The sequence below is a fragment of the Myxocyprinus asiaticus genome, chromosome 46, assembly GCF_019703515.2.
Source record: "Myxocyprinus asiaticus isolate MX2 ecotype Aquarium Trade chromosome 46, UBuf_Myxa_2, whole genome shotgun sequence".
Lineage (NCBI taxonomy): Eukaryota > Metazoa > Chordata > Actinopteri > Cypriniformes > Catostomidae > Myxocyprinus > Myxocyprinus asiaticus.
This window is the reverse complement of record NC_059389.1, coordinates 26,217,416-26,245,215: the sequence shown is the minus strand read 5'-3', so window position 1 is coordinate 26,245,215 and position 27,800 is coordinate 26,217,416. Positions and strand designations below refer to the sequence as shown.

The window sequence follows — 27,800 nt, the reverse complement described above, 5'->3', positions numbered from 1 at the left end:
AGCCCAGAGCTCGGAGTTTCACATCAAGCTTGGAGGGCACTATGGTGTTGAATGCTGAGCTGTAGTCTACAAACAACATTCTCACATGTGTTCCTTTTTTTCCAGGTGGGAGAGAGCAGTGTGTATTGTAGATACAATGGCATCATCAGTGGAGCGGTTGTTGTGGTATGCAAACTGCAGTGAGTCAAGTGAGGCAGGCAGCACAAAGTAGATGTAATCTCTGATTAGTCTCTCATTGCATTTGCTGATGATGGGGGTCAGAGCAACAGGATGCCAGTCATTTAAGCAAGTGATTTTGGATTGCTTTGGTACAGGCACAATGGTGGACATTTAAAGCATGTGGGGACAAGAGACAAGGAGTGTCCTTAGACACATTAAAATCCCATGACGGAGACCGACTAACAGGCTCTCCATCACAAGCATAAGTAAAAATAGCATATAGTAACTTATCCATGCCATGGTGCATAAGGGGAATATACTGCAAACATCACTGTTACATTTAATCTGTAAATTTACAAGAGATAACTGAAATGCAGATACAGCAATACAGTTTTACCACAGTATTACATTTCATACTCTTATTCACTGTGAAGTCACAGTTGTCAGTAATTTACTGTACATTCATAGTGAATGTTTTTACAGTGTACAACAACTAAACAGTGAGATTTGTTGTTGTTTTGTACTGTATGTGCTCTGCACTTGAAATATCTCTCAGCAGTATCAGTGCTGTGATGTATAAGGGAGGTTTTTGTATGACTCTTTATCATTGTGTGAATACGCAAGTATGACAGTGTGCACTCCGACAGTAATAATCTCCTGTATCTTCAGTCTGGACTCCACTGATGGTCAGAGTGAAATCACTTCCATAGTTTGATCCACTGCCACTGAATCTAGATGGAGTTCCAGACTGAAGGCTGCTTGTATAATAAATCAGGAGTTTAGGAGCTTCTGTGATGTTTCTGTAAGTACCAGCTCAAGCAAGATCCATTACTATCCAAGTAGACATTACTGCTGGTTTTACAGTTTATTCTGACAACTTGTCCTGGCTGAGCTGCTGTTATTGAGGGACTCTGAGTTACAGTGTATTGTCCTCTACATGCTGGAAGAAAGAACAAAAATAAAATATATAAAACATTACATTACAAACAATGATGTAATTTCACACAGGAACAAATTATCATTACCAAACTGTGCCACACAAACCTTGAGCAAACACTGTCAGTGTCCAGATGAAGATGATGCTGAAGGTCATTGTTGTTGTTTTGTGTTGTGTGATGATGAAGATTGTGTTCTGTTCTGCTGTCAGTCATGAAGTGTTAAACTCACAGCACTATAAACACTCTCAGATCACTGAAGCATGTGCTGACAATGCAAAGAAGTGGGCAGGACCTTCAACAGTCTGTACTGCTACTAAACTAATATACACACTATACTTATCTGACATTAAACTCACTAATATTTACTATTCATGGGTAGCTGAAGTTTAAAAAAATGATTTTAAATAGTAATGTTTCAGTAAAATCAGTTATGTTTGCTAAGGAAAGCATTCCTATAATGATCGTATATAGTATGGTTCAGGAGTTGAACAAACCGCTAACCCTGTGTAGACTTTAGAGCAGAACACACCACTGTTTGTGTTACAGACATGAATGACACCTCAAATCATGCAGCTTGTTGAAGAGAAGTGTGCTGGTGGTGTTGCTTTTCTAAGTGATTGGAAGTAGGATTTTCAGCTGGAAGATAATACAAATGCCTGGCCCCTTATATTATGACTCAAGTAATATCTAGAGACCAGAATAGAGAATTGGACCAGTAAGCCATCACCTACAGTAGCAACAACCCAGAACACTTATCACTTATTTTTATTTATTTATTTTCAGGAATTGGAAAAATCAAACATATAAACATTTGAAGCCAAATGGACATGTTAATTGTCAACCTTGTTATAAATCTGAAAGATCTGAAATTCAAATTATTTCCACAAACAAGAAAACCTTTTTTATTATTATTATTCAGACTTTTCAATGCTATTTCACAAATTAAAATTTCTTAATAAAAATGTATTTTCCAAAAACGCGTAATGCAAAGCAGCGAAAGCAACAAGAACAAGAACACGACAACTAGATGACAATGTTTGTAATATGAACTCAACGATCTACTATGAATGTGTAAAGATGTGTTTGTGATGTGTTTATAGTGCAGTTACTGAAGTGTGCAGAGGTTTTTGTACAGTCGCTCCATTAGTTTGTATCACTGTGGTGGACTTTCGGCAGCGGCACCAGACTGGATGTTGGCAGTAAGTAAATTATCATATAATTATTTTAATATAATAACTTTTTTAATAAGTAGTTCTACAGTACATCAGTGTATTTTATAACTTTATTTTGTGTTCAATATTGTCTTGTAGATTTAATGTGCCTTGAATTTTTGACAGCCAATTGAATGCTCATAGTGAATGGGATCAATTAAAGATTTTTATTCTAGATTTTTTTTATAGATTAAAATTATTTGCCCCATTTTCAACATAAATGAATCTTAAATCTATGTTTATTAAGTTTGGATTCATAATTGTTCTCTGTGTTAATAAGTACAGCTCTGATGGTTACTTTAGAGTGCTGTGAATTTCTAAATTTGTCCAGAAAGTAATGAATGTGGCACCAAATACAAAATTAGGGGTGTTACATTGACATTTTTATATTTAATAAAACTTCAATGCATAACATTTTTTAAATCTTCACAATTTGTTAATGTTTATTATTTATTTATAATGTTGGGCAGTATTTGGTGCTTAATCCGTCAAAATTGGGCAAGTTACATGTTTTATTCGACTCTTTTATTTATTTTATTTGGAGTTCCCCAGAAATTAGAATGGGAAACATTTTAGTGGAGGTGTGAAACATGATGTCTAAAGTGAAATATTTATTATAGAGTTTTCAAATGCTGCAAATAATTTTATTACTGCAGTTATTGCATTTACATGTGCATTACAGTAGATGCTTATTGTGCAACGAGAAATACATAAAAAATTCTTCATCTTTTGAGTTGACCTTTGTTCTCTGTTTGTCAGGCAACATCTCTCCTAAAGTGAGCGTCCTGCCCCCCTCCAGTGAAGAGATTTCCACAAAGAACACAGCAACACTGATGTGTGTGGCCAACAAGGGCTTCCCCTCAGACTGGAGCCTGAGCTGGAAGGTGGACGGGAACAGCAGGTCTCAGGAGAGCAGTGCTGGGGTCCTGGAGAAGGACAGTCTGTACAGCTGGAGCAGCAGCCTGACTCTCTCTAAGCAGGAGTGGATCAAGGGGGTCTCAGTGATCTGTGAGGCCAGCAGGAGAGACCAGCAGCCGCCAGTCACTGGAGAAGTGAGGAGAGATCAGTGTTCAGAGTAGATCCACTCACTTCTGTTCTGCCCTTCTTACTGATGTCTCACATGGAGACTAACAGCACATGAGGGACTCCATTCATTCTCTCTCTCGTCTGTCAAACAACATCAGACACCAGTGCATGTGTGCTTTTTTATTCACTGCTCATTGTCTTTTAGCAAAATTCAGTCATCAAATAAAATTATATTCTACCTTTATGTCTTTGATTTGTGTGGTCTTTTTTGAAAATGAAATACTTTTTAGTTCAAAGTTTATAATAAAACTTCACTCAACGGACCATGAAAACACCTGCTGATATTTATTTTAAAACAAGACTGTGACCAAATGACTAAACCTCAAACATTTAGTGCTGTTGTAACTTTATCAATTTAATAAGAGATTTTTGAAATATAAATATGACAGACACATATCCTTCACATGTCAGTGTGTTTTGTTTGCTGGTTCTTCTATGTGTTGACAGTATTACTGTAACATGAAACTCCTCTGAGGATGATGAACATCTGCTGATGGAGCTGCTCTATTCTGAGAGGAACAGAATCACTCACCCTGATGATGCAAATATGAGTTGAACTGTTTGACTCTTTATTCTGTGAAATGAGACAGTTCAGTTTGACTAATGGAGAGATGAGGTTTGTTCATATTCATCAGTTTTCAGCAGTCATACTGACATTATGAATGTTTGAATGAACTGTTCACTCTGTGATAAGACACAGTGAATGATTCATTCTGATGTGTGTTCTTCAGTATCTGTTAATCAGAGCTCTTCACTGAGAAACTCTGACTGATGTTTCACTGCATAATCAGCAGCTTTATTTGGATGTTTTTTACCAATGGACATTTTGACAAAGCACATCTTTGATGAAATAAACAGCATGCTGAAACTGTGAAAAAAAAATTTCAGACAAATAAAAATATTTAATTAGATATAAATTAGTTGTCGAACGTATATAAATAAATATTATTTGAAGTCTCTTAACACTTTAGGCTATACTGAGTGATTGTGTTGTATGAGCAGCTGCAGTATCTGTCAGTTGTATCAGTGCAGTCACTGTGCAGTCTGACTGACGGAGGTTTTTGTACGACTCTTTATCACTGTGTGAACACCCAGCTACTACTGATGTAGTGATAACTCAGACAGTAATAATCTCCTGTATCTTCAGTCTGGACTCCACTGATGGTCAGAGTGAAATCACTTCCAGATCCACTGCCACTGAATCTAGATGGAGTTCCAGACTGAAGGTTGCTCACTCTATAAATCAGGAGTTTAGGAGCTTCTCCAGGTTTCTGTAAGTACCAGGACAGACAGGGTGGGCTGCAGCCTGTTAAAGGAGTGCTGGCAGTACATTTCAACACAACAGTCTCTCCTGGAGCAGCAAGTTTCACTGAAGGAGTCTGAGTCACTGTGATCTGTCCACTTGATCCTGAAGAGAAATTCATATAGAATTCAAATGTGAAGTGCATCAACACTAATATAAACAATAACAACCATATTTATAAGACACATGAATATTTACTTAAAATTTTGTAATTACTTTTCAAGTATTTTTCAATGCTTAAATGTTTAATTTTATACCTTGTATACAGAATAAAAGTGTCCAGATGAAGATGATGCTGAAGGTCATTGTTGTTGTTTTGTGTTGTGTGATGATGAAGATTGTGTTCTGTTCTGCTGTCAGTCATGAAGTGTTAAACTCACAGCACTATAAACACTCTCAGATCACTGAAGCATGTGCTGACAATGCAAAGAAGTGGGCAGGATCTTCAACAGTCTGTACTGCTACTAAACTAATATACACACTAATATACTGTATACATTCTGTTGAACACACTCTGAAGAGCACTGAAGAATGTCCTGCAGATACAGTCAATAAGATTGACAATGTGAAAAGTTTTGCTCATTCCTCCTTCAGCTCCTTCAGAGACTCAGTGCCACTGCTCTGTCTGCTCAGATCTTACTCTCCACAACTGGACACTGGACGGGTCAGAGGTCACTGATGGGGTTCTGACCAGTGCAGAGAATGAGCAGGAAAGCCGATACAGTCACATTAGTGTTTCAATACTCAGTCAAGCACGCTGGGAAGCGAGAGAGGTGTTTGAATGCAGAGTAACACATGATGAAGCTGTTCTTGATGTCTCGTTCTACAAGAAATGCTGTGAAGAGCTCTGAGTGCAGATGTTTCTCTCTCCTGAAGATGAGTCATATCTAAATGTCCTTTTTTTTCAGGCAGCATTCACATGAGTATGGTGATTTACAACTGAATACTGAAAGAGAGCTCTAGTGTCACTCACTGTGTGATCAATCAATGTTCTGTGTTTACTGCAACATTCAATAAAGCTTCTGATTCTAGTTACATTTGTGTACAACAACATCATTAATCAAAGTGTCTTCAAAATTCTTATAAAAAAGTGTTCATATTGCATTGAATGTGTACTTGCTGTGTACTGTGAAATTTTAAAAGTACATCAAAACATAGAGCTGTTCAGCCATGACGTCAATTTGTAGGTGAACCCAGAAGGCTTATTCACCATGGGTTCCCTCTGGAATTTCCTATGTGTTTTTATAATGGCAGTTTTGGATTTATGAGTAAACAAAGGTCTGTGGAAAACATTACTTGAAGATAATGTGACATTTGGTTCTAAAAATAAATTACACACTTTCATATCTCAAACGTACATTTTGAAGCTGCTGTTTTTATTTTATTTTTTGTTTTTTTAAGTATGTTTCTTGAATATGGCTTCAAAGTTTACGTTTTAAGTATGACTTTGTGTAATTTATTTTGTTGAGCAAAATGTCCACATGTCGTTAAGTAATGTTTACCACAGATCTTATTTTACTTTGAAATCCAAAACTGCCATTATAAAAACCCAACCAGCTCTATATAGTGAAAATGAAATTAGACACTTCCGTATACTGCAGAGGAATACACTTTCAAGAGCTGAGTCTTAAGCACACTATAATATAGTAAATTTATTGTTAATGTCAACTTAAGACTATTATTTTAAAAGTTATGCATATTTACCCTGGTTTTATGTAAGGATGTGCACAGATAGTCAACATTTAGTTAAACGTTCGATGCGCCACTGTTTGAATTCCAAAATTAATATTCGGTCATTCTACAAATGCAACAGAGTTCTTCAACCCGGCCGTGTTTGGGTCATTTTTTTTTTTTTTTTAACACCCTGTAAAGTTTTTTTATTTATTTTTTTATTAAATTTTTTTATTGATTCTAAGTTATATATATATATATATATATATATATATATATATATATATATATATATATATATATATATATATATATATATATATACATATATATATAAAAAAACATACATTGAATCAACATTTATATTTAACCCCCACTATTACACCTCCCCAATCACCAATCACCAACCCCACCCTGACCCCCGACAAACACCCCTGTGTTCACATATAAGAATAATAAAAATAAATAAAAAAGAAAACAAAAAGAAAATATAATAATCATAGATAATTAAAACAAAACTTCTCTCTCCACACCCCCTCCCCGAGAGTCCCCCAAAAACACTAAATAATTGCCCCATTTTCTATCAAACAATCCCAAAACCCTAGCCTTCTACTTAACACCTCCTCGAAAGCTGCCACCCTCCCCATCACCGCACACTACTATAGAAATGAGAGCGCTCCATCTGACTTCCATCCCCTTAAAATAACCTGCTTACCAATCATCACACTGGTTAGAACCCAATTTTTTTATGTCCAAAATTCTTGGATCTTAACACACCACCAAAAAACATGGGTTGTGTCTCCAACTTCTGATTGGCATTGCCAGCAGGTGGGTATGTCTTTAAGACCAAGCCTACACAATAGGGGGTCCAGTAGAATCGATGTAAAATCTTGAATTGCATAAGGTGCACCCTTGCATCTCTAGATGCAGACTTGATGTTTTTTAGAATCCTAGCCCACACTCCCCCCTCCAATACCAAGTTTAAATCTTTCTCCCATAATCTCTTGATAGAATTTAAAGCTCCATCCCCCAACTCTGAATTAGCAGGGAGTAATACACTGATGCCTCATTACCATTTCCAAAAGCAGTAATCACCTCTATCAGAGTATCTGCCGCTTTAAGGGGGGTGTAAACTACTCCCAAAAACAGTACAGAGCAGGTGGCGCAGCTGTAAATACTGTACCTGAAGAACTAAGACCTGGGAATCCCAAAATGTTGAACCAAATTTTCAAAGGATCTCAACACTCCACTCTCATATAGGTCACCGAGTGTAGTAACCCCCCTCACAATCCACTCTGACCAGCAGAATGGGGGACACCCTGTAAAGTTAAAAACAACTTACATTTTTATAAACACATCTTGAAACACCTGCGTTTTGTTTCATTCGTTTTGCTGAGTTTCAGACAGAGTAAGACAGTGTTTTTTCTCTTTTGTTCTGTTGTACATTGTAACAAACTTCAGGACCGGAGGGGAAGGAGGACACAGGGAACTAGTTTCTTCCACTCACAGGTAAGGGTTTTTAATGAATAAACTCCAGCGCTTAAAGCTTCAAAATAACACGTCAGCTTTACAACTTCACAATAAAACACGAGCTTCACAATAACACATCAGCTTCACAATAGGGCTCTGGACCCAGACTCTCTTGCCTCTTGCCGGTGGCGTAGTCCCTTATATACTGCTCTCCCCAAGCTCACTGCAATTGGAAACAGGTGTTAATCATAATAATGAGTCCCGTGTTCTTTTACACCACATGGATGGCAGTGTATATGTGTGCTGTTTACCTGGGTAAGTGATGGCACCAGGTTGCACTGCAGGAAGATGACAAGCCAGTAGAGGGAGTGTGATGCTCTGGGCAATGTTCTGCTGGGAAACCCTGGGTCCGGCCATTCATGTGGACATCAGTTTGACACGTGCCACCACCTAAACATTGTTGCAGATCAGGTACACCCCTTCATGGCATTGGTATTCCCTGATGGCAGTGGCCTCTTTCAGCAGGATAATGTGCCCTGCCACACTGCACACATTGTTCGGGAATGGTTTGAGGAACATGATGAAGAGTTCAAGGTGTTGCCCTGGCCTCCAAACTCCCCAGATCTTAATCCGATTGAGGTTCTGTGAGATGTGCTAGACCAACAAGTCCGATCCACGGTGACTCCACCTTGCAATTTACAGGACTTGAAGGATCTGCTGCTAATGTCTTGGTGCCAGATACCACAGGACGCCTTCAGGGGTTTTGTAGAGTCCATGCCTCGGCGGGTCGGCGCTGTTTTGGTGGCACACGGGGGACCAACAGCATATCAGGCAGGTGGTCATAATGTTTGGCTCATCAGTGTATCTCCGCTGTGTGTGATGCTCTCATGGTGTTTACTGGTTGCAAGTTTGTCACAATGATATCAGATAGTGAAAAGAGAACTATACATAACTATTTTCTATTCATATACATTTTTGCATTTCATAATTAATGTCAACTGAATGTAATTTTATAGTGTGGGGCATAAACATATAACTGCAACACATAACTTGTAAAACAGTAACAAAGGGCACTTTAAAAAGAAAAACTGGTGATCGTAATTGGCCTGTAAATTTCCTGATCGATGCACTAATAATTAGACAAGTTCAATACCAGTTGATTTTAAACCATTTAAAAATCAAAGCACCCAGAGGAGGCTATTAAACCACTGCCTCATGGAAATGTAAACCTGGCCGGTCTGAGCGCATATTTATCATTTGAAGGTCCATGCTATTTAGACTCATAACTCACTGTGCATTTTATTTGCAGCTATTTTGAGTAGTGTTTGAGGAAATTCCATTGCAATAAACATTCTTTATTTCAACATCCCGACAAAAAAAAAAAAAAATGAATAACAGTTCTTGAAACCGAATGTTAGAAATGGTAACCATGCACATCCCTAGTTTTGAGTTGTTTTGTAATTGTTCTGAAAAGGTGCATTAACCAGTAAATGCAAAATAAATCTCTAGGGATCTGAACATCTGGAGGTTGCTCTACTCTGAGAGGTACAGAATCACTCCATTCTGCCAATGCAAATGATGGCAGAGATGCGGTATTGGAGAAATAAAATTAAACTTGCGCTATAATACCCTATAACACTAAAACTGCTATAAAAATGTGTCAGTCAGATATTAAAAACTTTAACCAATTAATTATACATTTCGAAAAATGTATAAACATTTATTGAAACATTTCTACAAACAGATTTAGATTATTGAGCATAACATATATAACATAGGCTATGAAAACTGTCCTTGTGAAAACCGCACTCCTGAAATAATAACATTTAAAGAGTATAAAATATTAGCTATTATTAGCATTATCTTTTTATAAGTTATGGTGTTGTTAATTGTTTTAGGGACTGCTAATAATTTTCTGTGTTTTAGACAGGTGATTGGTGATCAGCTCAATTCAGGCAGCTCAAGTGAGGAAATTCACAGCCTGAATTTTTTAATACATTCTTTCTTTATTATTCTTTTTGAAAAAAAAAATTGTTAGTGCACTGTTAATGTATTTCAGTATAATTTTTTTCTCCTCACATTTTCGTAGAATAAAAAAATCAATTAAAATCATTGCATTTTTGTCATAATCTTCTTTACCTTGTTGTCCACATTATCGTGTATGAAAGAAAACTACCCCATACATGTTTGTCATTACTTTGGTTAATGAGATTAACACAGAATACAACGGTTTTCAAATAACATCAATTAATTGTCATCAATTTTTCATGGATACACTGTTTTGACAACACTTCACAGGGTGTGCTGGAACACCGACAGGGGGTGATGCAGGACCCCTTAGCACCCCTACTTCCCACAGCTATGCCTCTCCCATTCTAACCACTTCCAGTACTAGGAAAGTGGAAGGGCTAGGATTTTAGAACCTTCTATGATTGTATGGCAAACTAAGAATCCCATGTCGCAATGCATGTAAACAATATGGCGGCATTCATAGCCGGCAAGTGCATTCGCGATCGCATCTTATCTATGATAATCAATCATTATAAATATTTAAAAACCACATTATATGTTTGATAATATGTAATATGACCTTCAGTGCACCTGCTGTTATATAATCTGTCCTCCAGTGTATCTGCTGTGAAGTGTAAGGTAAGATTTTTTTTTTTTTTTTAATTCAGCGTGTATTAAAGAACTCATGCTGGGGGGTCCATCAGTACAGGAGAAACTCGGGTGCAAAAAGGTTAAAACATGATGATCATATTTTAGAAATATCACACAAGCAAGAGTGCTGTTGCTCTGTATATCAGCACGGCTTCTATGCGGCCTTGTGCTACAATTAAACACAACAATGCTGATATACCATACAACAGCATGACTATGAGGGTGATATTGCTTCAACATAAATATGTAAGGAAAAACCTAGTTGCATCCCAAAAATGGTCATGTGTGTGGAAATACTTTCTTACACCACAGATTTAGGATCTTGCTTAAAAACTGCCTACCGTGGCTAGATCGATAAAACAATACTTTAAGCTGCGTTCCACTTCACTTTAAACATCCACTCACTAACTTCCCTAAGCACTTCCCCTTGGGGGAATCCCCACCACCGTTTTGGAAGTCTGTTCCACTTCATTAAGTGGGTGAGGGACGTTTCTGTTGACAGACCCTACACCCCTCGATTTTGATCAAAGAAACGAGCCTACACAGATGTACGATTCAAACAGCTCCATATCCCACAATGCAACTCGATTGTGACATCACAGCACAGAATGCGCTTAACCTACACCCCCCCCCCACACACACACACAACTCTTATGTATGATGGAAGTGAAGTTAGGTCAGTTAAGCAGTTCAGAAAAGTTATATTAAGATTTAACAGCATAATACTTGTAGCTACATTAAACTGACTGTTTGTTACACAGCCATATCCTATGTTTTCATTGTAATGTTACCATTTTCATTTTTGTAAAACTTGAAAAACTTTGTAAAACTTAATCCTTTCTAACAATTACTTCCCATAAATTGTTTTTTTCTTAACAGATAAGATTTATACATAAGCCTCTGAAATTACAAGTAAACTTACCTGAATCTGTGATTGCATCAATCTCCGAAAACGTTGTCTTCTCGGGTGCAAAAATCATTAAATAATTCCACAAAATGCGATCATCATCAGTGATCAAGGGCTTAGGGTGTTCCAGTTAAACATTGCATTAGTTACATCAGTAGTGGGCACTCGCGCAACATAAGCACCAACGAGTCCATGAGATGGAGGGAAGTTAGCGAGGGAAGGGATTAAAATCTGAAGTGGAACGCAGCCTTAGAACTAGTAATGATGGCTTGTGCAGTTTCTAAAAAGTTACTGGAGTAACAAGGATGTGTATGAATGTGTGTGTGTGTGTGTGTGTGTGTGTGAGTGTGTGTGTGTGTGTGTGTGTGTGTAAAAGATCATATTACACACAGTTACACATTTTCATAGATGATGCTCACCATAATAAGTTATTCTGCTCGAACACAACCGAGAAACCCATGAAGCCCAGGCTTCTTTCACACTGTGATACTGAAATACACAAGCAAAGGCTCAGAGACAGAGACACATTAGAATCCTCACAGCTTGCAGGAAGATATGGAAGCAACCGAAATCACATCAAAGATAAGCCGACAAAAATTACATCCTATTTTGGTATCCTCAAAAAAAGTTCAATGTGCTTATTTTCTAAAATTATATATATATATATATATATATAAAAAATAAAAAAAATAGAAATAATAATAATAATAATAATAATATATATAATAATTTACTCAGTTTACATCATCACATTTCATTGTCACCAGACACAGTTTGTGCATTGACTCTGTTCAGCTCTTTCTTGCTATCAGTTTCTTTCTTGAAATGGCTTACTTGAAGTAATCTCTGCATTTTAACTGGGATATGAGAAAATAATTTAACAACCAAAAACTTATAAACTTTAGTGTTTCAAAGTTTGGGCTTCAATCTCTAAAACTAATTCAGGAAGAAGACAAAAACAAACAGTACAATAAATCAAGAAAAAAAAAATATATTATTTGTTAAATATATTTCTGCAGGCTGAGTGTAACAGTAGTCTTTATTCTTATCCTCGTCTGGACTTCAGGACTTTATTCTGGATTTCATCCGTCTACAAACACACAACTCTTGCTGATGACACACTAAAATAATTATATATATTCAATGTATTGCTTTGGAAGTCTACACGCTGTGCAGTTCACACTAAAAATGTGAAAGCATTGACCTTACAGCGTAGAGACTTAGAACAGTCCAGAACTTGAGGCAGCTCAGACCTGATGTAAAAGTGCTCTCAAAAGACATCCTGAGCCAGAGTCCCCACAATGAAGATGATTTGGGAATTGAATCACCCGGCTGTTGCTATAAAGAGAGATATGTGAAAACACTTCCTCTCATTTTAGAGAAGACAACAGGAGAAGTGATGATGAAAATGATGCTGGAAATGATCTTATACAGGTGAATGATGGATTTCTAGTTGATGAACTACTCCCATTAAGTCTGATTTATTGGCATCATCTGTTTTATCAGGTGTGATGTGAAGAGTCTGAGACGCTAGCAGGATAAAAATAAGAGAATGAACAATCAGGAGCATTGAATTTTTTTTTACAGTTTTGTGTAAAACATGTAGCACTGAAGGAGCATAAACTCACTCAAATGCAATAAAGCCAATTTTCCAAACATTAGGGCGGACACGAATCTCATCAGTCGTGAGGTCTGTGGACGGATGGTAAACATCTGGACGTCATGAGTTCATCAAACCTGCTGCTGCGCAAGAAGAAAAAATGAGAGCTTTTATCAAACCTGTAAATATGATAAAACCAGAAAAGCATGACTTGTATACAAAGTCTTCCTAATAACTATTAGAGGAACTAGCTCTGTGCATTATCTAATGAAAATGTTAGTAGAGCTTGCCTGTGCAAAAGTCACTGCCTTGATTCTAAGGTGTTGCTGTACGGTTGCTAAGGTGATCTGAATGGTTATTAGCATATTACTGTGCAGTTGCTATGGTATTCTGGGTGGTTGCTAGGGTGCTGTTAGGTATGTTGTTGGGTGGTTACATACTTGCCTAAGCCAATACAATTTTAATGTACAGTTCCTGTAAGTCCCTCTGTAAATGCAAATGTGTAGAATTTTTTGCCTGTCTTATTGTCCACCAGATAAAAATCACGAGTCCCACTGCAAAGTCAGGCACACCGCTCCTCAACAAGCCACGTGATTTGAGGTATCATTCATGTCCGTAGCACATACAGTGCAGGATAAGTTACATGCTGAAGGTTAATGCCCGAGTTAAGGAGTCAGATCTCTAATACAGCAACTTCACCTAATCTCACCCATAGCATCAGAGGCAGAGGCGTGCTATCCTCGATTAATAGTCAATAGGGATAAAACAATTGAATATAAATGGGAATATAAAGGGCTGGATCTATTTCTTCTGGCTGCTTTTAAAGCATCATTACAAAAGGAGAGTAACAGAAAGAAAGAGGGGCTACTCACCCTGAGGGAGGACACCCACTGTAGCCCGTCGAGAGCTCAGCAGGACAAACACTAACAGAGTCGGGAACCTCAGAAATTTGGAAAATGAAGTTGCAGAATGTCACAATTATTGTCCAAATGCATATATTCAAATGTAAAAGCCTGCCACAAACAACATGCCCATTCATTAGCCGCTTTTCCACCATCGGTGCTGTGTGATGGAGCTCATCACGCATGTTGTACCAACTTCAGAGACCCACCCCCTGTTGAAATAATAACAAATATCACAAGACAAGTTCAAAAGCCTACACAGCAAGATATCAACATTCACTAAAGATTTAAAAACATATAAAGGGGGTTTGTGATGGATACCGGTCTTTCCTCTGGTGGTCCTGATTCCTTGTATTTAAACTGGCCATCAGTTTAGCCTGACACTTCTCATTTGTTTTGTATTGGAAAATAGACCTATAAAACACAAAACTGTCTCATTTAAGTGTGATTCTTTAGCATACATATCAATAAATGCCAATACTTGATATCCATGTGAAGTTTAAGATATTTTATGCCAAGTGTTGGAAGACAATAAGCATTCAGTGTCTTTCAGAATATACTCAAACTCACTGGCTCAAAGGAGCTGCTTTCAATGAAATCAGAGTACATGAGTATGAACTCAGTAACATCTAGACTCTTGCAGAACTCAGAGTGCATTGTAGAAGAATCTCAAGATTATTGTAGGGGATCGAAGACTATTCTGAATAAATTATAAAATTCTCTGAAGACATCAGACCAAAATAACCTAAAATGAAACTAAACATTTAAAAATAAAGTGAAAATATGTGCCATGGTTTGCCATTTTTTACACTTGGCATTGTGGGATGCTTCTAAAAAACAGAAATTATACCTGAAATGTGACAATCACTTTTAAACAATGTCTGTTTATTTTGAAAAATCATGTTGTGTTTAATTTGTGTTTGTCTACTGATCAGTGTTGTGTGTGATTGTGTTGTATGAGCAGCTGCAGTATCTGTCAGTTGTATCAGTGCAGTCACTGTGCAGTCTGACTGACGGAGGTTTTTGTACGACTCTTTATCACTGTGTGAACACCCAGCTACTACTGATCCAGTGTACACTCAGACAGTAATAATCTCCTGTATCTTCAGTCTGGACTCCACTGATGGTCAGAGTGAAATCACTTCCAGATCCACTGCCACTGAATCTAGATGGAGTTCCAGACTGAAGAGTACTTATAGAATAAATCAGGAGTTTAGGAGTTTCTCCAGGTTTCTGTAAGTACCAGGACAGACAAGTGTTACAGTGACCATCTGAGGGGCGTCCAATGGAGCTGCTGGTTTTACAGGTCAAAGTGACTGTGTTTCCATACTGAGCAGATTTCAGTGTGGGAGTCTGAATTACAGTCACCTGTCCTGTGCAATCTAGAAAACATTTTTAATGACATTAAACTTTCTGAAGAGTAAAAATGTGAAGAACTGAAAAAAGAACTAAGATATTAAATTAAATTCTATTTAGAAGTTACCTTGAAAATTGATCCCTAAGATCAAGATGATGATGTTGATGAATGTCATTTTAGTTGTTGTGTCTTCTGTTATTATTCTAAACAGTCTCAGTCATGAAGTGTTAAACTCCCAGCACTATAAACACTCAGTGCACTGAAGCATGTGCTGAAAATGCAAAGTGATTCTCTATATTTAAATGTTTTTTAAATTGATCTCACTATACAGTAGTTCATTATAACATTGATCCGTGGAGAATGTCCTCAACACTAAACATCTATTGAGCTTCTACTAAAACATTTTAAAAGTTTAACATCAGGCACAAAATAAGCATTACAGATTTTCTTAAAGCTGCTATCAAACTGTTTTATGATAAGTAATAATAATAATTTGGATGCTACTATTCTGTTCTCTGTGTCCTGTGAATGAAGGTCTACAGATAAAGAACTATGTGCAGCTACTGTGGAAGAGTGATAATATGATAATAATAATAAGAACTTGTTTAATATTATAAGTTCATGAATGGATTTGCAGTGATTTGTAACTGTAATATCTGAAGTCAAATAGTCAAGTCAAATCATTTTTATTTGTACAGTGCTTTTCACAACACATGTCATTTGAAAGCAGCTTCACAGAAAATAATGCTGTGATGTCTTAAAGTCCTCATTGTGCGGTTCAGATGAATAATGCAATTTAAATCATGCCTTGAAAATTATTGTCTTTAGGCCCCCAGCTAACAAGCCAAAGTTGTAATGTTGTATGATTTGATGTGGTGTCCATCAAAGGGAACAGCATTGAAAAGCATTCAATGTTGTGAGATTTGAAGATGTGGAGTGTTTTGTGTGAGAAACATTCACTGTTGAAGAGTTGTGCTTTAGATCATGTTTGGACGTGACTCTAGTTTAAGATCGTGTTTAATTTACAGAGAAACTCATCAGCACTGAACATCATATAGAACAGACAGATGATGAAACACAGTAAGAGTGAAGATGAAGAGGAGGACAAAGAGAAAAGATGAACTCTACATGAAACAAATGAAAATATCAGGACAATTATTCTCTCATGAGCAAAAATGAATTAAAATGAGGATTACACTATCAAATTAATTATGGAGTTTTAGTAGTTATGAGAGGTAGAGCTTGATGTTATGAAATACTAATAAAACAATAACAGTCTTTAATTATGTAGTGGTCACATCAATAAAACATTTTCATAAAAAAAAAGAAAAAAGAGCTTCATTAAGATTTATTATTGTAAGGTCATAGTATGTTTGTCCACTGATCAGTATTGTGTGTGATTGTGTTGTATGAGCAGCTGCAGTATCTGTCAGTTGTATCAGTGCAGTCACTGTGCAGTCTGACTGACGGAGGTTTTTGTACGACTCTTTATCACTGTGTGAACACATATTTACTGTTGATGTAGTGTGCTACTCTGACAGTAATAATCTCCTGTATCTTCAGTCTGGACTCCACTGATGGTCAGAGTGAAATCACTTCCATAGGCTGATCCACTGCCACTGAATCTAGATGGAGTTCCAGACTGAAGAGTACTTATAGAATAAATCAGGAGTTTAGGAGTTTCTCCAGGTTTCTGCTGATACCAGGCTAAGTAGCTGCTGTATATCCCAACATCTATATGACACTCTATTGTAGCTGTTTGTCCCTGTTGAACAGTTTTAACTTCAGGTTGAGTCAGAGTGACTCCTCTTGAATCTGAAAGTGCAAAAATAAAAGCAACGAGTGTAAAGCTCCTTGAAGCAGAAGATTGGTCATTAAAACATCATACTACCATCACCTACTACTAATAATAACAACAACAAATATAATTTGGCATTATTTTTGTGTCTCACCCTGAATAAAAACTGCAAAAGTCCAGATGAAGATGATGCTGAAGGTCATTGTTGTTGTTTTGTGTTGTGTGATGATGAAGATTGTGTTCTGTTCTGCTGTCAGTCATGAAGTGTTAAACTCACAGCACTATAAGCACTCTCATGCAAAGTGTCACTTTATGTAAATGCTCTTTATAGACAGAACAAGCAGCTGACAGTGGCAGACAAATTTGTTTATGTATGTACCTCTTTATAAAAAAAATCATGAAGTACGAAGCCTTAATGAACAACATTATCAACAACAATATTATTATTATTTTTTAAATAAGATGATTATAATAATAAAGAGGAAGTCTCTGTTCTAAAAAAAAAAAAAAAAAAAGAAAGCATAATCTGTTAACTCCATTGCTCAGATAAAAAAATAAAATAATTACATTTTTCATTTTCATTCTAAAAGTAAGAAAGTCTTTAAGTTAGATTAAAGTCTTCACCTTTTCCTCTGTCCACTGGGCAGATTATAGTACATTACAGTAATCCAATATTTTAAGAAGTTTCATTTGATCTTATTAACAGAGAGCTTGGTGACAGCATTTGAGTCTTCAGAGGATATTTTCAGTCTTGTTATCAGACTTGTCTTTGGTTATACAACCTCTGAGCACTTTATTAAGAACACTATGGTCCTAATAAAGTTCCCGACATGGTCTTCTGCTGTTGGAGCCCATCTGCCTCAAGGTTCGATGTGTTGTGCATTCTGAGATGTTATTCTGCTCAATACAGTTGTACAGAGCGGTTATCTGAGTTACCATAGCCTTTCTGTCAGCTCAAACCAGTCTGGCCATTCTCCATTGACCTCTCTCATCAACAACACATTTCTGTCTGCAGAACTGCCGCTCACTGGATGTTTTTTGTTTTTGGCACCATTCTGAGTAAATTCTAGAGACTGTTGTGCGTGAAAATCCCAGCAGATCAGCAGTTACAGAAATACTAAAACCAGCCCGTCTGGCACCAACAATCATCCCACGGAGATCACATTTTTCCCCATTCTGATGGTTGATGTGAACATTAACTGAAGCTCCTGACACATATCTGCTTGATTTTATGCATTGGACTGCATTGGCTGATTAGATAATGGCATGAATAAGTAGATGTACAGGTGTACCTAATAAAGTGGTTGGTGAGTGTACATTCCTGTGACAATAAAGATTTTAGCCAGCAGGTGGCGACAAAAGACCGTTTTTATGTGTTATAAGCCGGTTCTATTGAGGTTCATTGAGTCAGGGCTGATTATATGCATTGTACTGCTGCCACACGATTGATGGCTGAATAAATAATCACATGAATAAGTGGGTGTACCTAATAAAGTGCTCAGTGAGTGTACCAAAACACAGTAAGTCCCAGTCCTCTAATCTGATTGGACGGGAGGCGTTCCAAGATTGCTGATATAGATCACAAGAGTGCCCGCCCACTTTTTCAGCTGCCTGGGTTCCGGAAGTATTTTTTCCATTCATTCCTTTCATAGACCTTCATAAAATCCTTCATAAAAGAGTTCTAAGCCATGGAGCAAATCAACCAGCTTTGAGGTGAATCACAACATTTAAAGCTTTGATTTGAAGCAAAAAAGTATTTGGAAAATGGACAAAAAGACAAAAGTCCAAGACTGTGTACTTTATGTCTTTTATGAGGGAATGAACTTCAATCCTATGAAGCATTGCGAATGACTTAATATAATTAAATATGATGTATATTTATAAAACTATTGAATTTAGGTTGTTGAGAGGTAGGTAGGTCTGTTTTTAAAGTTATGTAATTTATCGTCATTGAGTGAGCGGATTTACTCAAAGTAAGAACATCAGTCTTGCTCCGCTGCCACTGAATCTAGATGGGATATTTGACTGTCTTTGGCTCGTATATTTAATAAGTAGTTTAGGAGCTTCTCCAGATTTCTGCTTGTACCAGGCCATACAAGTATATGAACCTGCACAACCAACATACATTTCTGTCTTAGTTTTGCAACTTATAGTGACCGACACTAGAATTTGAACTAAATAGCACACAAACATGAGGTGAAACAATAAATTTTTTGTTAGATGGACCATTTTATAAATACTTTTTTAAAATTGAATGAAAAATAAGAACATTTATCAATATTTTTTTCACTGAACATGTCATGATGCATTCTGGTGCTGCCTTAAAATTTGGCCAAAACGAGGTATCTTCGAGGGTGCATATGATGCTGTAAAATACTACTTAGGTAGGCAGCTCTCTAGGTTTTAAAACAGATCTAATGAGACTTTTCCTTAGTTAAAACTTTGTATAATTCCTCCTTCAGAACTCCTTCAGCAGTGTGATGTTTGAGGATTTTTGTCTTTTTTATTTGTGTGTTCTTGTAAGAATAGAGCAGGTATGGTTGAAACTGATTTCTCTCTGGTTATAAAGCTGCGATCTGTCTCTGTTTACATTAAATACACCTGCTCCTCAGACAGTTTGAACTTGTGGACCTGTTGCTTTGACAAGATGAGCTTCAAGTATTGAACAGTCCAGAATCATGTCAAACTGTCAACAATAAATGAATTAAACTACAAAATCCATGTACATTGAGATGTTCAAGGTGCCTAACAGGTTCAGTACAGGTAGGGTTAGGAGGGTTAGAATATGGGCTGCTTTGTCAGACAGGTTCTGTTTGATCCCTGTTTCTCCCCTGATTATTCCCACCTGTGCCTGTTTATCCCATTAGTACTTTTGTGGGCATGTGTATTGTACATGTACATTAAGGCAAATAACATATACAACTCTCAAACACAATATGTGTTTTTAAATAATGTCCATTGTGTCTGGTTATAGATGTGTTTGATCTGGTTTTACAAAACAGTTCTACAGTGAAATGTTATGTTTCATGACTCTTACACTATTCTTATCAATGTTGTGTGACAGTGTATCTGTTTATCTGTTTTTAACCTCTTAGTTGGTCAGTGTTGTATGTGATTGTGTTGTATGAGCAGATGTTTCTCTCTCCTGAAGATGAGTCGTATCTGAGTGTCCTGTGTCAGGCAGCATGCACATGAGTCGAGTGATTTACAACTGAATACTGAAAGAGAGCTCTAGTGTCACTCACTGTGTGATTTATCAATGTTCTGTGTTTACTGCAACATTCAATAAAACTTCTGATTCTGGACAAGTTACATTTTGACGTGTCTTTAACTAACAGAGAAATATTACATGTAGTATTAGTTCAGGAACTTCCTTTGATAAAAATGTGCCATGTTTAGCATGGGTTTGAGTTATAATTGTTTTAAAAAAGTGCATTTATCAGTAAATGTAAAATAAAGCTGTTGTGGTTTGAACATCTGGAGACAGAGCTGCTCTATTCTGAGAGGAACAGAATCACTTCATCCTGTCAATGCAAATGTGATTTTCACTCCACACTCCCAGTGACACTGTTTGATTGGTTCAATGATCTGGACTGGAACACACCAGTTTCACTTCTACTGAATGCAGTGATCAGTCAGTTATGAAGTTATTTGAGTGTCATTTTTATACATCATATGAATATCACTGATAAACGCACTAGCCCATCTGCAACAAAGTCTGAAGACTTTTCTCTTCCCTTCTAAAAAACAACAACAACAGGCTAGACAGATCGATAGACAATTGATGTGATATCGTCAAAGATCATTAGATCTCTTGTTTTTCCTTTTTTGCAAGGAACTATAAGCACATTAATGAACACAAACATAATCACACACATGTTGTAAGTTACTATTTGTATTTTCATTTGAAGTTTTGGTGTTTCTGTATAATACAGTAGCTGCATCATGAAACAGGGATGTGAACTTAAAGCAGCAACTTGAGAAACTGTTCATGCTCTTTATGATGCTGGTAAGAGATGATGAACTTTCATATATTGTAATTAGGAAGAAGATTGGATTGGATACATATTGAAGGACACGTATTTTAAATAAACACACTGTATAAACAAAAACTTTGAATCAGTCCTTCTGACAGTGATTGGGATGAGAAATCATGTTGAAAAATGTTCTAATGGTTATTCAGGAACTCTTTGTGTCAAGAGAGCAGAAGTGACTGAACACAGCAGGACTCATGAATTCATTCTGTTGAAATTAAACCTGGAATGTGATGATGATCACATCAAAACTATATCTTAATTATCAAAAATACTGATGAACCTTAACACCATTCATTCATCATTAGATCACATTGTGTTTCATTTGTGTTTGTCCACTGATCAGTGTTGTGTGTGATTGTGTTGTATGAGCAGCTGCAGTATCTGTCAGTTGTATCAGTGCAGTCACTGTGCAGTCTGACTGATGGAGGTTTTTGTACGACTCTTTATCACTGTGTGAACACATATTTACTGTTGATGGAGTGTTCACTCAGACAGTAATAATCTCCTGTATCTTCAGTCTGGACTCCACTGATGGTCAGAGTGAAATCACTTCCAGATCCACTGCCACTGAATCTAGATGGAGTTCCAGACTGAAGGCTGCTCACTCTATAAATCAGGAGTTTAGGAGCTTCTCCAGGTTTCTGTAAGTACCAGTACAGACAGGGTGGGTTACAGGCTGGAGGAGTGCTGGCAGTACATTTCAACACAACAGTCTCTCCTGGAGCAGCAAGTTTCACTGAAGGTGTCTGAGTCACTGTGATTTGTCCACTCGATCCTGAAGAGAAATTCATATAGAATTCAAATGTGAAGTGCATCAACACTAATATAAACAATAACAACCATATTTATAAGACACATGAATATTTACTTAAAATTTTGTAATTACTTTTCAAGTATTTTTCAATGCTTAAATGTTTAATTTTATACCTTGTATACAGAATAAAAGTGTCCAGATGTAGATGATGCTGAAGGTCATTGTTGTCGTTTTGTGTTGTGTGATGATGAAGATTGTGTTCTGTTCTGCTGTCAGTCATGAAGTGTTAAACTCACAGCACTATAAACACTCTCAGATCACTGAAGCATGTGCTGACAATGCAAAGAAGTGGGCAGGATCTTCAACAGTCTGTACTGCTACTAAACTAATATACACACTAATATACTGTATACATTCTGTTGAACACACTCTGAAGAGCACTGAAGAATGTCCTGCAGATACAGTCAATAAGACTGACAATGTGAAAAGTTTTGCTCATTCCTCCTTCAGCTCCTTCAGAGACTCAGTGCCACTGCTCTGTCTGCTCAGATCTTACTCTCCACAACTGGACACTGGACGGGTCAGAGGTCACTGATGGGGTTCTGACCAGTGCAAAGAATGAACAGGAAAGCCGATACAGTCACATTAGTGTTTCGATACTCAGTCAAGCACGCTGGGAAGCAGAGAGAGGTGTTTGAATGCAGAGTAACACATGATGAAGCTGTTCTTGATGTCTCGTTCTACAAGAAATGCTGTGAAGAGCTCTGAGTGCAGATGTTTCTCTCTCCTGAAGATGAGTCATATCTAAATGTCCTTTTTTTCAGGCAGCATTCACATGAGTATGGTGATTTACAACTGAATACTGAAAGAGAGCTCTAGTGTCACTCACTGTGTGATCAATCAATGTTCTGTGTTTACTGCAACATTCAATAAAGCTTCTGATTCTGGACAAGTTACATTTGTGTACAAAAACATCATTAATCAAAGTGTCTTCAAAATTCTTATAAAAAAGTGTTCTTATTGCATTGAATGTGTACTTGCTGTGTACTGTGAAATTTTAAAAGTACATCAAAACATAGAGCTGTTCAGCCATGACGTCAATTTGTAGGTGAACCCAGAAGGCTTATTCACCATGGGTTCCCTCTGGAATTTCCTATGTGTTTTTATAATGGCAGTTTTGGATTTATGAGTAAACAAAGGTCTGTGGAAAACATTACTTGAAGATAATGTGACATTTGGTACTAAAAATAAATTGCAAACTTTCAAATCTCAAACATAAATTTTGAAGCTGCTGTTTTTATTTTATTTTTTTTTAAGTATGTTTCTTGAATATGGCTTCAAAGTTTACGTTTTAAGTATGACTTTGTGTAATTTATTTTGTTGAGCAAAATGTCCACATGTCTTTAAGTAATGTTTACCACAGATCTTATTTTACTTTGAAATCCAAAACTGCCATTATAAAAACCCAACCAGCTCTATATAGTGAAAATGAAATTAGACACTTCCGTATACTGCAGAGGAATACACTTTCAAGAGCTGAGTCTTAAGCACACTATAATATAGTACATTTATTGTTAATGTCAACTTAAGACTATTATTTTAAAAGTTATGCATATTTACCCTGGTTTTATTTAAGGATGTGCACGGATAGTCGACATTTGGTTAAACTTTCGATGTGCCACTGTTTGAATACCAAAATCAATATTCGGTCATTCTACAAATGCAACAGAGTTCTTCAACCCGGCCGTGTTTGGGTCAGTTATTTATTTATTTATTTTTTTTGTTATTACATTTTTTTTATTGATTCAAAGTTATATATATATATATATAAACATATATACATTGAATCAACATTTATATTTAACCCCCACTATTACCCCTCCCCAGTCACCAACCCCACCCTGACCCCCGACAAACACCCCTGTGTTCACATATAAGAATAATAAAAAAAGAAATAAATGAAAACAAAAAGAAAATATAATAATGTAGGGCTTTACTGTTGGTTTAGATCAGTGTTACTATCAGAAATAATTGGTAATTATTTCTTTAGTTATTAATTCATATTTAAATTAATTAATTTAATCTAACTCATTAAAACCTAATATGGGGTTCCAGTAAATATAGTGTGCTACATTTAGGAGCGGGTTTGTTTATCAGCAATAATTAATAATTATCAAAGATAATTATTAATTATTAAAATCAATAGAACATTGATGAGAATCAATGTTAGCTTTTTTAATCCTTTAAATCAACAATTGTCAAAGATAATCGTTAATTGTTAACATCGATGAAACATTAATTAAAATTAACACTAGCTTATTGATCATTCAAATTCAACAATCATCAAAGATAATTATCAATTATCAAAAATCAGTAGAATATTAATAAGGATTAATTTTGATGGGGCACCACCCTGGAATCAGGGACTAATAACCAGATAGTATAACAGTCTCAATATTAGATTGTCTTCTTAGGAAAATCAACATCTGAAGAATATCGATTTTTGGAAAAAAAAAACAATGAATGAAGGCTTGAATCCGAGCACTGACATCCTGTCAGCATGACACAGGTGTATGCAAAACAAACCAAAACACTTCTCTTTGAAATATAGCAATGTTTATTTATGCAGTAATATCAATTAATAATTAATACAATGCAGTCAATAAACTTCCGACTTACAACTACAAATTAAACAGTGATATGATTAGATATGGAAACTAAAATAATCCTATAACACATAAGGTGTGTGTGTGTGAGAGTGTGTGTGTGTGTGTGTGTATGGAGGGATGCGCACAAAATGGCGGACGTGACTCTCGTGGAGAGTATGTCACGCGAGACTTCCTGCCAGGGAATATGGCCGCGAATGTGGGCGGAGAGAAACCAGTCAATGGTAGCTTAGGGGCAAAGCTGAGCTTTATCACGAAGCTATCTACTAGCCAAAAATGTGTGCCAGAATGTTTGTGAGGGGTCGCTCGTGTGTGTGTGTGTGTGTGTGTGGTTAGTACGAGAGAGAGAGAGAGAATTAAGTGACGGCCCCAAAGCCGATTTCGCGATCGTGGGAGAGAAAAGAGCTGTTAGTTTATCACTCAGAGACGCGGTGGATGGCTCGTAAACCGTCCCGCGGTCTTTGATTCTTTAATGGATAAACTCAGTTTGCCGATCTCACCCGCAATGGTGGAAATGCACAACAGTCCAGTGTGGTTGGACTACAATACAGCAAATCAAATTCGTGATAATTAATACCCTGAGTATTAATAATGAGTGGACATGGCGGTCCGTAAACTGTACAAGCAATAACCGTGACACACAAGAATAACACACTATAATATTCTATCTCTGCCCAGACGTAAACCTCTTACTTGAATCGCATGAGGACGCAGAATGTGCGTTCATCCGTCCTTTAACTCCAACTCGGTTCCTCGAGGCTCGGGTGATGATGGGAGGCCGTTTCCTCACTCTGTCAGCAGGCGTTACAGCTGCTGATTCTCGGCGGGCTGGCGGAGAAATCAGCAACGTCGACTTGATTGAAGATGGAAGAGAAATCTTTTCTCTCTTCACTTCTGCAGGCAAACGGATGAAGATGCGGATTGCTCGGCGGTCTCCTTCGGATCCGTTAGAGTGTTCGGTGGAACACAGAGTAATCTCAACTCATCCAGCGAGATGGAGATTGTATGGCCACAGTTTCAAGTCGGACGTTACTTCCTTGTGCCGCAAGGCTGCACCTGAGAGCAACGATGTGCTGTGTCTACACACGGCGAGCAAAGTTGCTGGAAGCAAATCCCGGAAGCATTTCAGAGGTATTTCTACTCCTGATGATGTCATGGTTGAGGTGCGTGTGCCTCATCCAATAGGAGTTGAGAGTTCGATCCTTTAGTGAGCAAGGCTTCATGGGATTTGCAGACTGTTTTGGACTCCCTTTGTTTGATTTTAGCGTGGTTTTTATCAGTAAGATTTATGACTTGATATGGGGGCCTGAGTTAGGTTTTACGACTGTGTTAGGCCTGCCTTTGTCTTCTATCTGAATACATGAGGCCCAACAATAATCATAGATAATTAAAACGAACCTTCTCTCTCCACAGCCCCTCCCAGAGAGTCCCCCAAAAACACTAAATAATTGCCCCATTTTCTATCAAACAATCCCAAAAGCCTAGCCTTCTACATAACACCTCCTCGAAACCTGCCATCCTCCCCTTCTCCGGAAATAAGAGCACTCCATCTGACTTCCATCCTCTTAAAATAACCTGCTTACCAATCATCACACTGGTTAGAACCCAATTTTTTATGTCCAAAATTCTTGGATCTTAACACACCACCAATAAACATGGGTTGTGTCTCCAACTTCTGATTGGCATCGCCAGCAGGTGGGTGTGTCTTTACGACCAAGCCTATACAATCTATCGGGGGTCCAGTAGAATCGATGTAAAATCTTGAATTGCATAAGGCGCACCCTTGCATCTCTAGATGCAGACTTGATTTTTTTTAGAATCCTGGAGGGAGTCTCCTCCAATACCAAGTTTAAACCAAGTTTAAATCTTTCTCCCATAATCTCTTGATAAAATTTAAAGCTCCATACCCCAGACTCTGAATTAGCAGGGAGTAATACACTGAAGCCTCATTACCATTTCCAAAAGCAGTAATCACCTCTATCAGAGTATCTGCCGCTTTAAGTGGGGTGTAAACTACTCCCAGAAACAGTACAGAGCAGGTGGCACAGCTGCAAATACAGTACCTGAAGAACTGAGACCTGGGAATCCCAAAATGTTGAACCAAATTTTCAAAATATCTCAACACTCCACTCTCATATAGGTCACCGAGTGTAGTAACCCCCCTCACAATCCACTCTGACCAGCAGAATGGGGGACACCCTGTAAAGTTAAAAACAACTTACATTTTTATAAACACATCTTGAAATAACCGCGTTTCGTTTCATTCATTTTGCTGAGTTTCAGCACTTGATAAACGGTAAGACAGTTTTTTTTCTCTTTTGTTCTGTTGTACATTGTAACAAACTTCAGGACCGGAGGGGAAGGAGGACACAGGGAACTGCTTTCTTCCACTCACAGGTAAGGGTTTTTAATGAATAAACTCCAGCGCTTACAGCTTCACAATAACATGTCAGCTTTACAACTTCACAATAAAACATGAGCTTTACAATAGGGCTCTGGACCCAGACTCTCTCACCTCTTGCCGGTGGCATGGTCCCTTATATACTGCTCTCCCCAAGCTCACTGCAATTGGAAACAGGTGTTAATCATAATCTGGCTCAGGTGTATGCACCCTTACCGCATTCTCTCTCTCCGGAGGGATGCTCCACCATGCCCCCACTGCCACATACATATTTACGTACAAATATAAGTAGGGGCCGGTGATCGAAATTGGCCAATCTTTGTCTTAAATCAGTGATTCATGGCCAATCTTTTTTTTTTATTTTTATTGCTGCATGCACAAAATCACACACTGCCACTCTAATGAATAAGCGCTTGCTTAGCACTTTAAAGACCAAAGTAAAATTCATCTGTCCGCGTTGCTGATTGCTCCGCGCACAGTATGAATGACGCAAATTTCGTCATCAGCACAGCCTGCGTGGACTGTCTGCACACAGTCCAAATTTTCTTGACACGTGGACAGTCCTTGTCTGTGTGCATTGTCGAACGTGTTCATATTCGCTCTTGGTCAAAAGAGTATACTTTAAAAGGCAATGCAGTTGACCGGGCATGAGCCAATCCGGAAGGCAAAAAAAAAAGTATACCCTGGCCTTAAGCTAACATTGCATCCACCAGAGTTTGTAGATATAGGCAAATAACTTAGCATTTGAAAATTTGCACTTTCAGACATGCTGTCATTTAGATGAATATGTTTTTTTTAAAAATGTGAATGAATTACATCAATCCATCCATCCATCTTATATAGCCACTTGTCCTATGTAGGGTCGCGGGTAGTTCTGGA

General features: G+C 37.4%; 1 long non-coding RNA gene, 1 pseudogene and 5 gene segments (V, D, J or C); 1 reads left to right on the top strand and 6 right to left on the bottom strand.

Annotated features, from left to right (window-relative positions):
- Positions 1 to 651: 651 nt before the first annotated feature.
- On the bottom strand, positions 652 to 1,799 carry LOC127435838 (probable non-functional immunoglobulin kappa variable 6D-41; annotated as a pseudogene).
- LOC127435729 (immunoglobulin kappa constant-like) lies at positions 1,769 to 3,578 on the top strand. The segment is given in 3 exon segments: positions 1,769 to 1,777; positions 2,245 to 2,296; positions 3,068 to 3,578. Coding segments are annotated over 3 exon segments (381 nt in total).
- A 785-nt stretch (positions 3,579 to 4,363) lies between these two features.
- LOC127435841 (Ig kappa chain V region 3547-like) lies at positions 4,364 to 5,130 on the bottom strand. The segment is given in 2 exon segments: positions 4,364 to 4,802; positions 4,955 to 5,130. Coding segments are annotated over 2 exon segments (381 nt in total).
- A 2,747-nt stretch (positions 5,131 to 7,877) lies between these two features.
- LOC127435851 (uncharacterized) lies at positions 7,878 to 14,880 on the bottom strand. Its single transcript, XR_007896296.1, has 6 exons — positions 14,230 to 14,880; positions 13,879 to 14,120; positions 13,035 to 13,146; positions 11,826 to 12,936; positions 8,150 to 8,735; positions 7,878 to 8,061 (listed from the first exon to the last, which is right to left on the bottom strand). It is a non-coding gene; the product is annotated as an uncharacterized LOC127435851 (long non-coding RNA).
- A 66-nt stretch (positions 14,881 to 14,946) lies between these two features.
- On the bottom strand, positions 14,947 to 15,533 carry LOC127435728 (Ig kappa chain V region 120-like). The segment is given in 2 exon segments: positions 14,947 to 15,290; positions 15,392 to 15,533. Coding segments are annotated over 2 exon segments (393 nt in total).
- A 1,071-nt stretch (positions 15,534 to 16,604) lies between these two features.
- LOC127435849 (Ig kappa chain V region 3381-like) lies at positions 16,605 to 17,378 on the bottom strand. The segment is given in 2 exon segments: positions 16,605 to 17,080; positions 17,218 to 17,378. Coding segments are annotated over 2 exon segments (354 nt in total).
- Positions 17,379 to 20,987: 3,609 nt separating this feature from the next.
- Positions 20,988 to 22,164, bottom strand: LOC127435842 (Ig kappa chain V region 3368-like). The segment is given in 2 exon segments: positions 20,988 to 21,875; positions 22,028 to 22,164. Coding segments are annotated over 2 exon segments (378 nt in total).
- Positions 22,165 to 27,800: the final 5,636 nt, after the last annotated feature.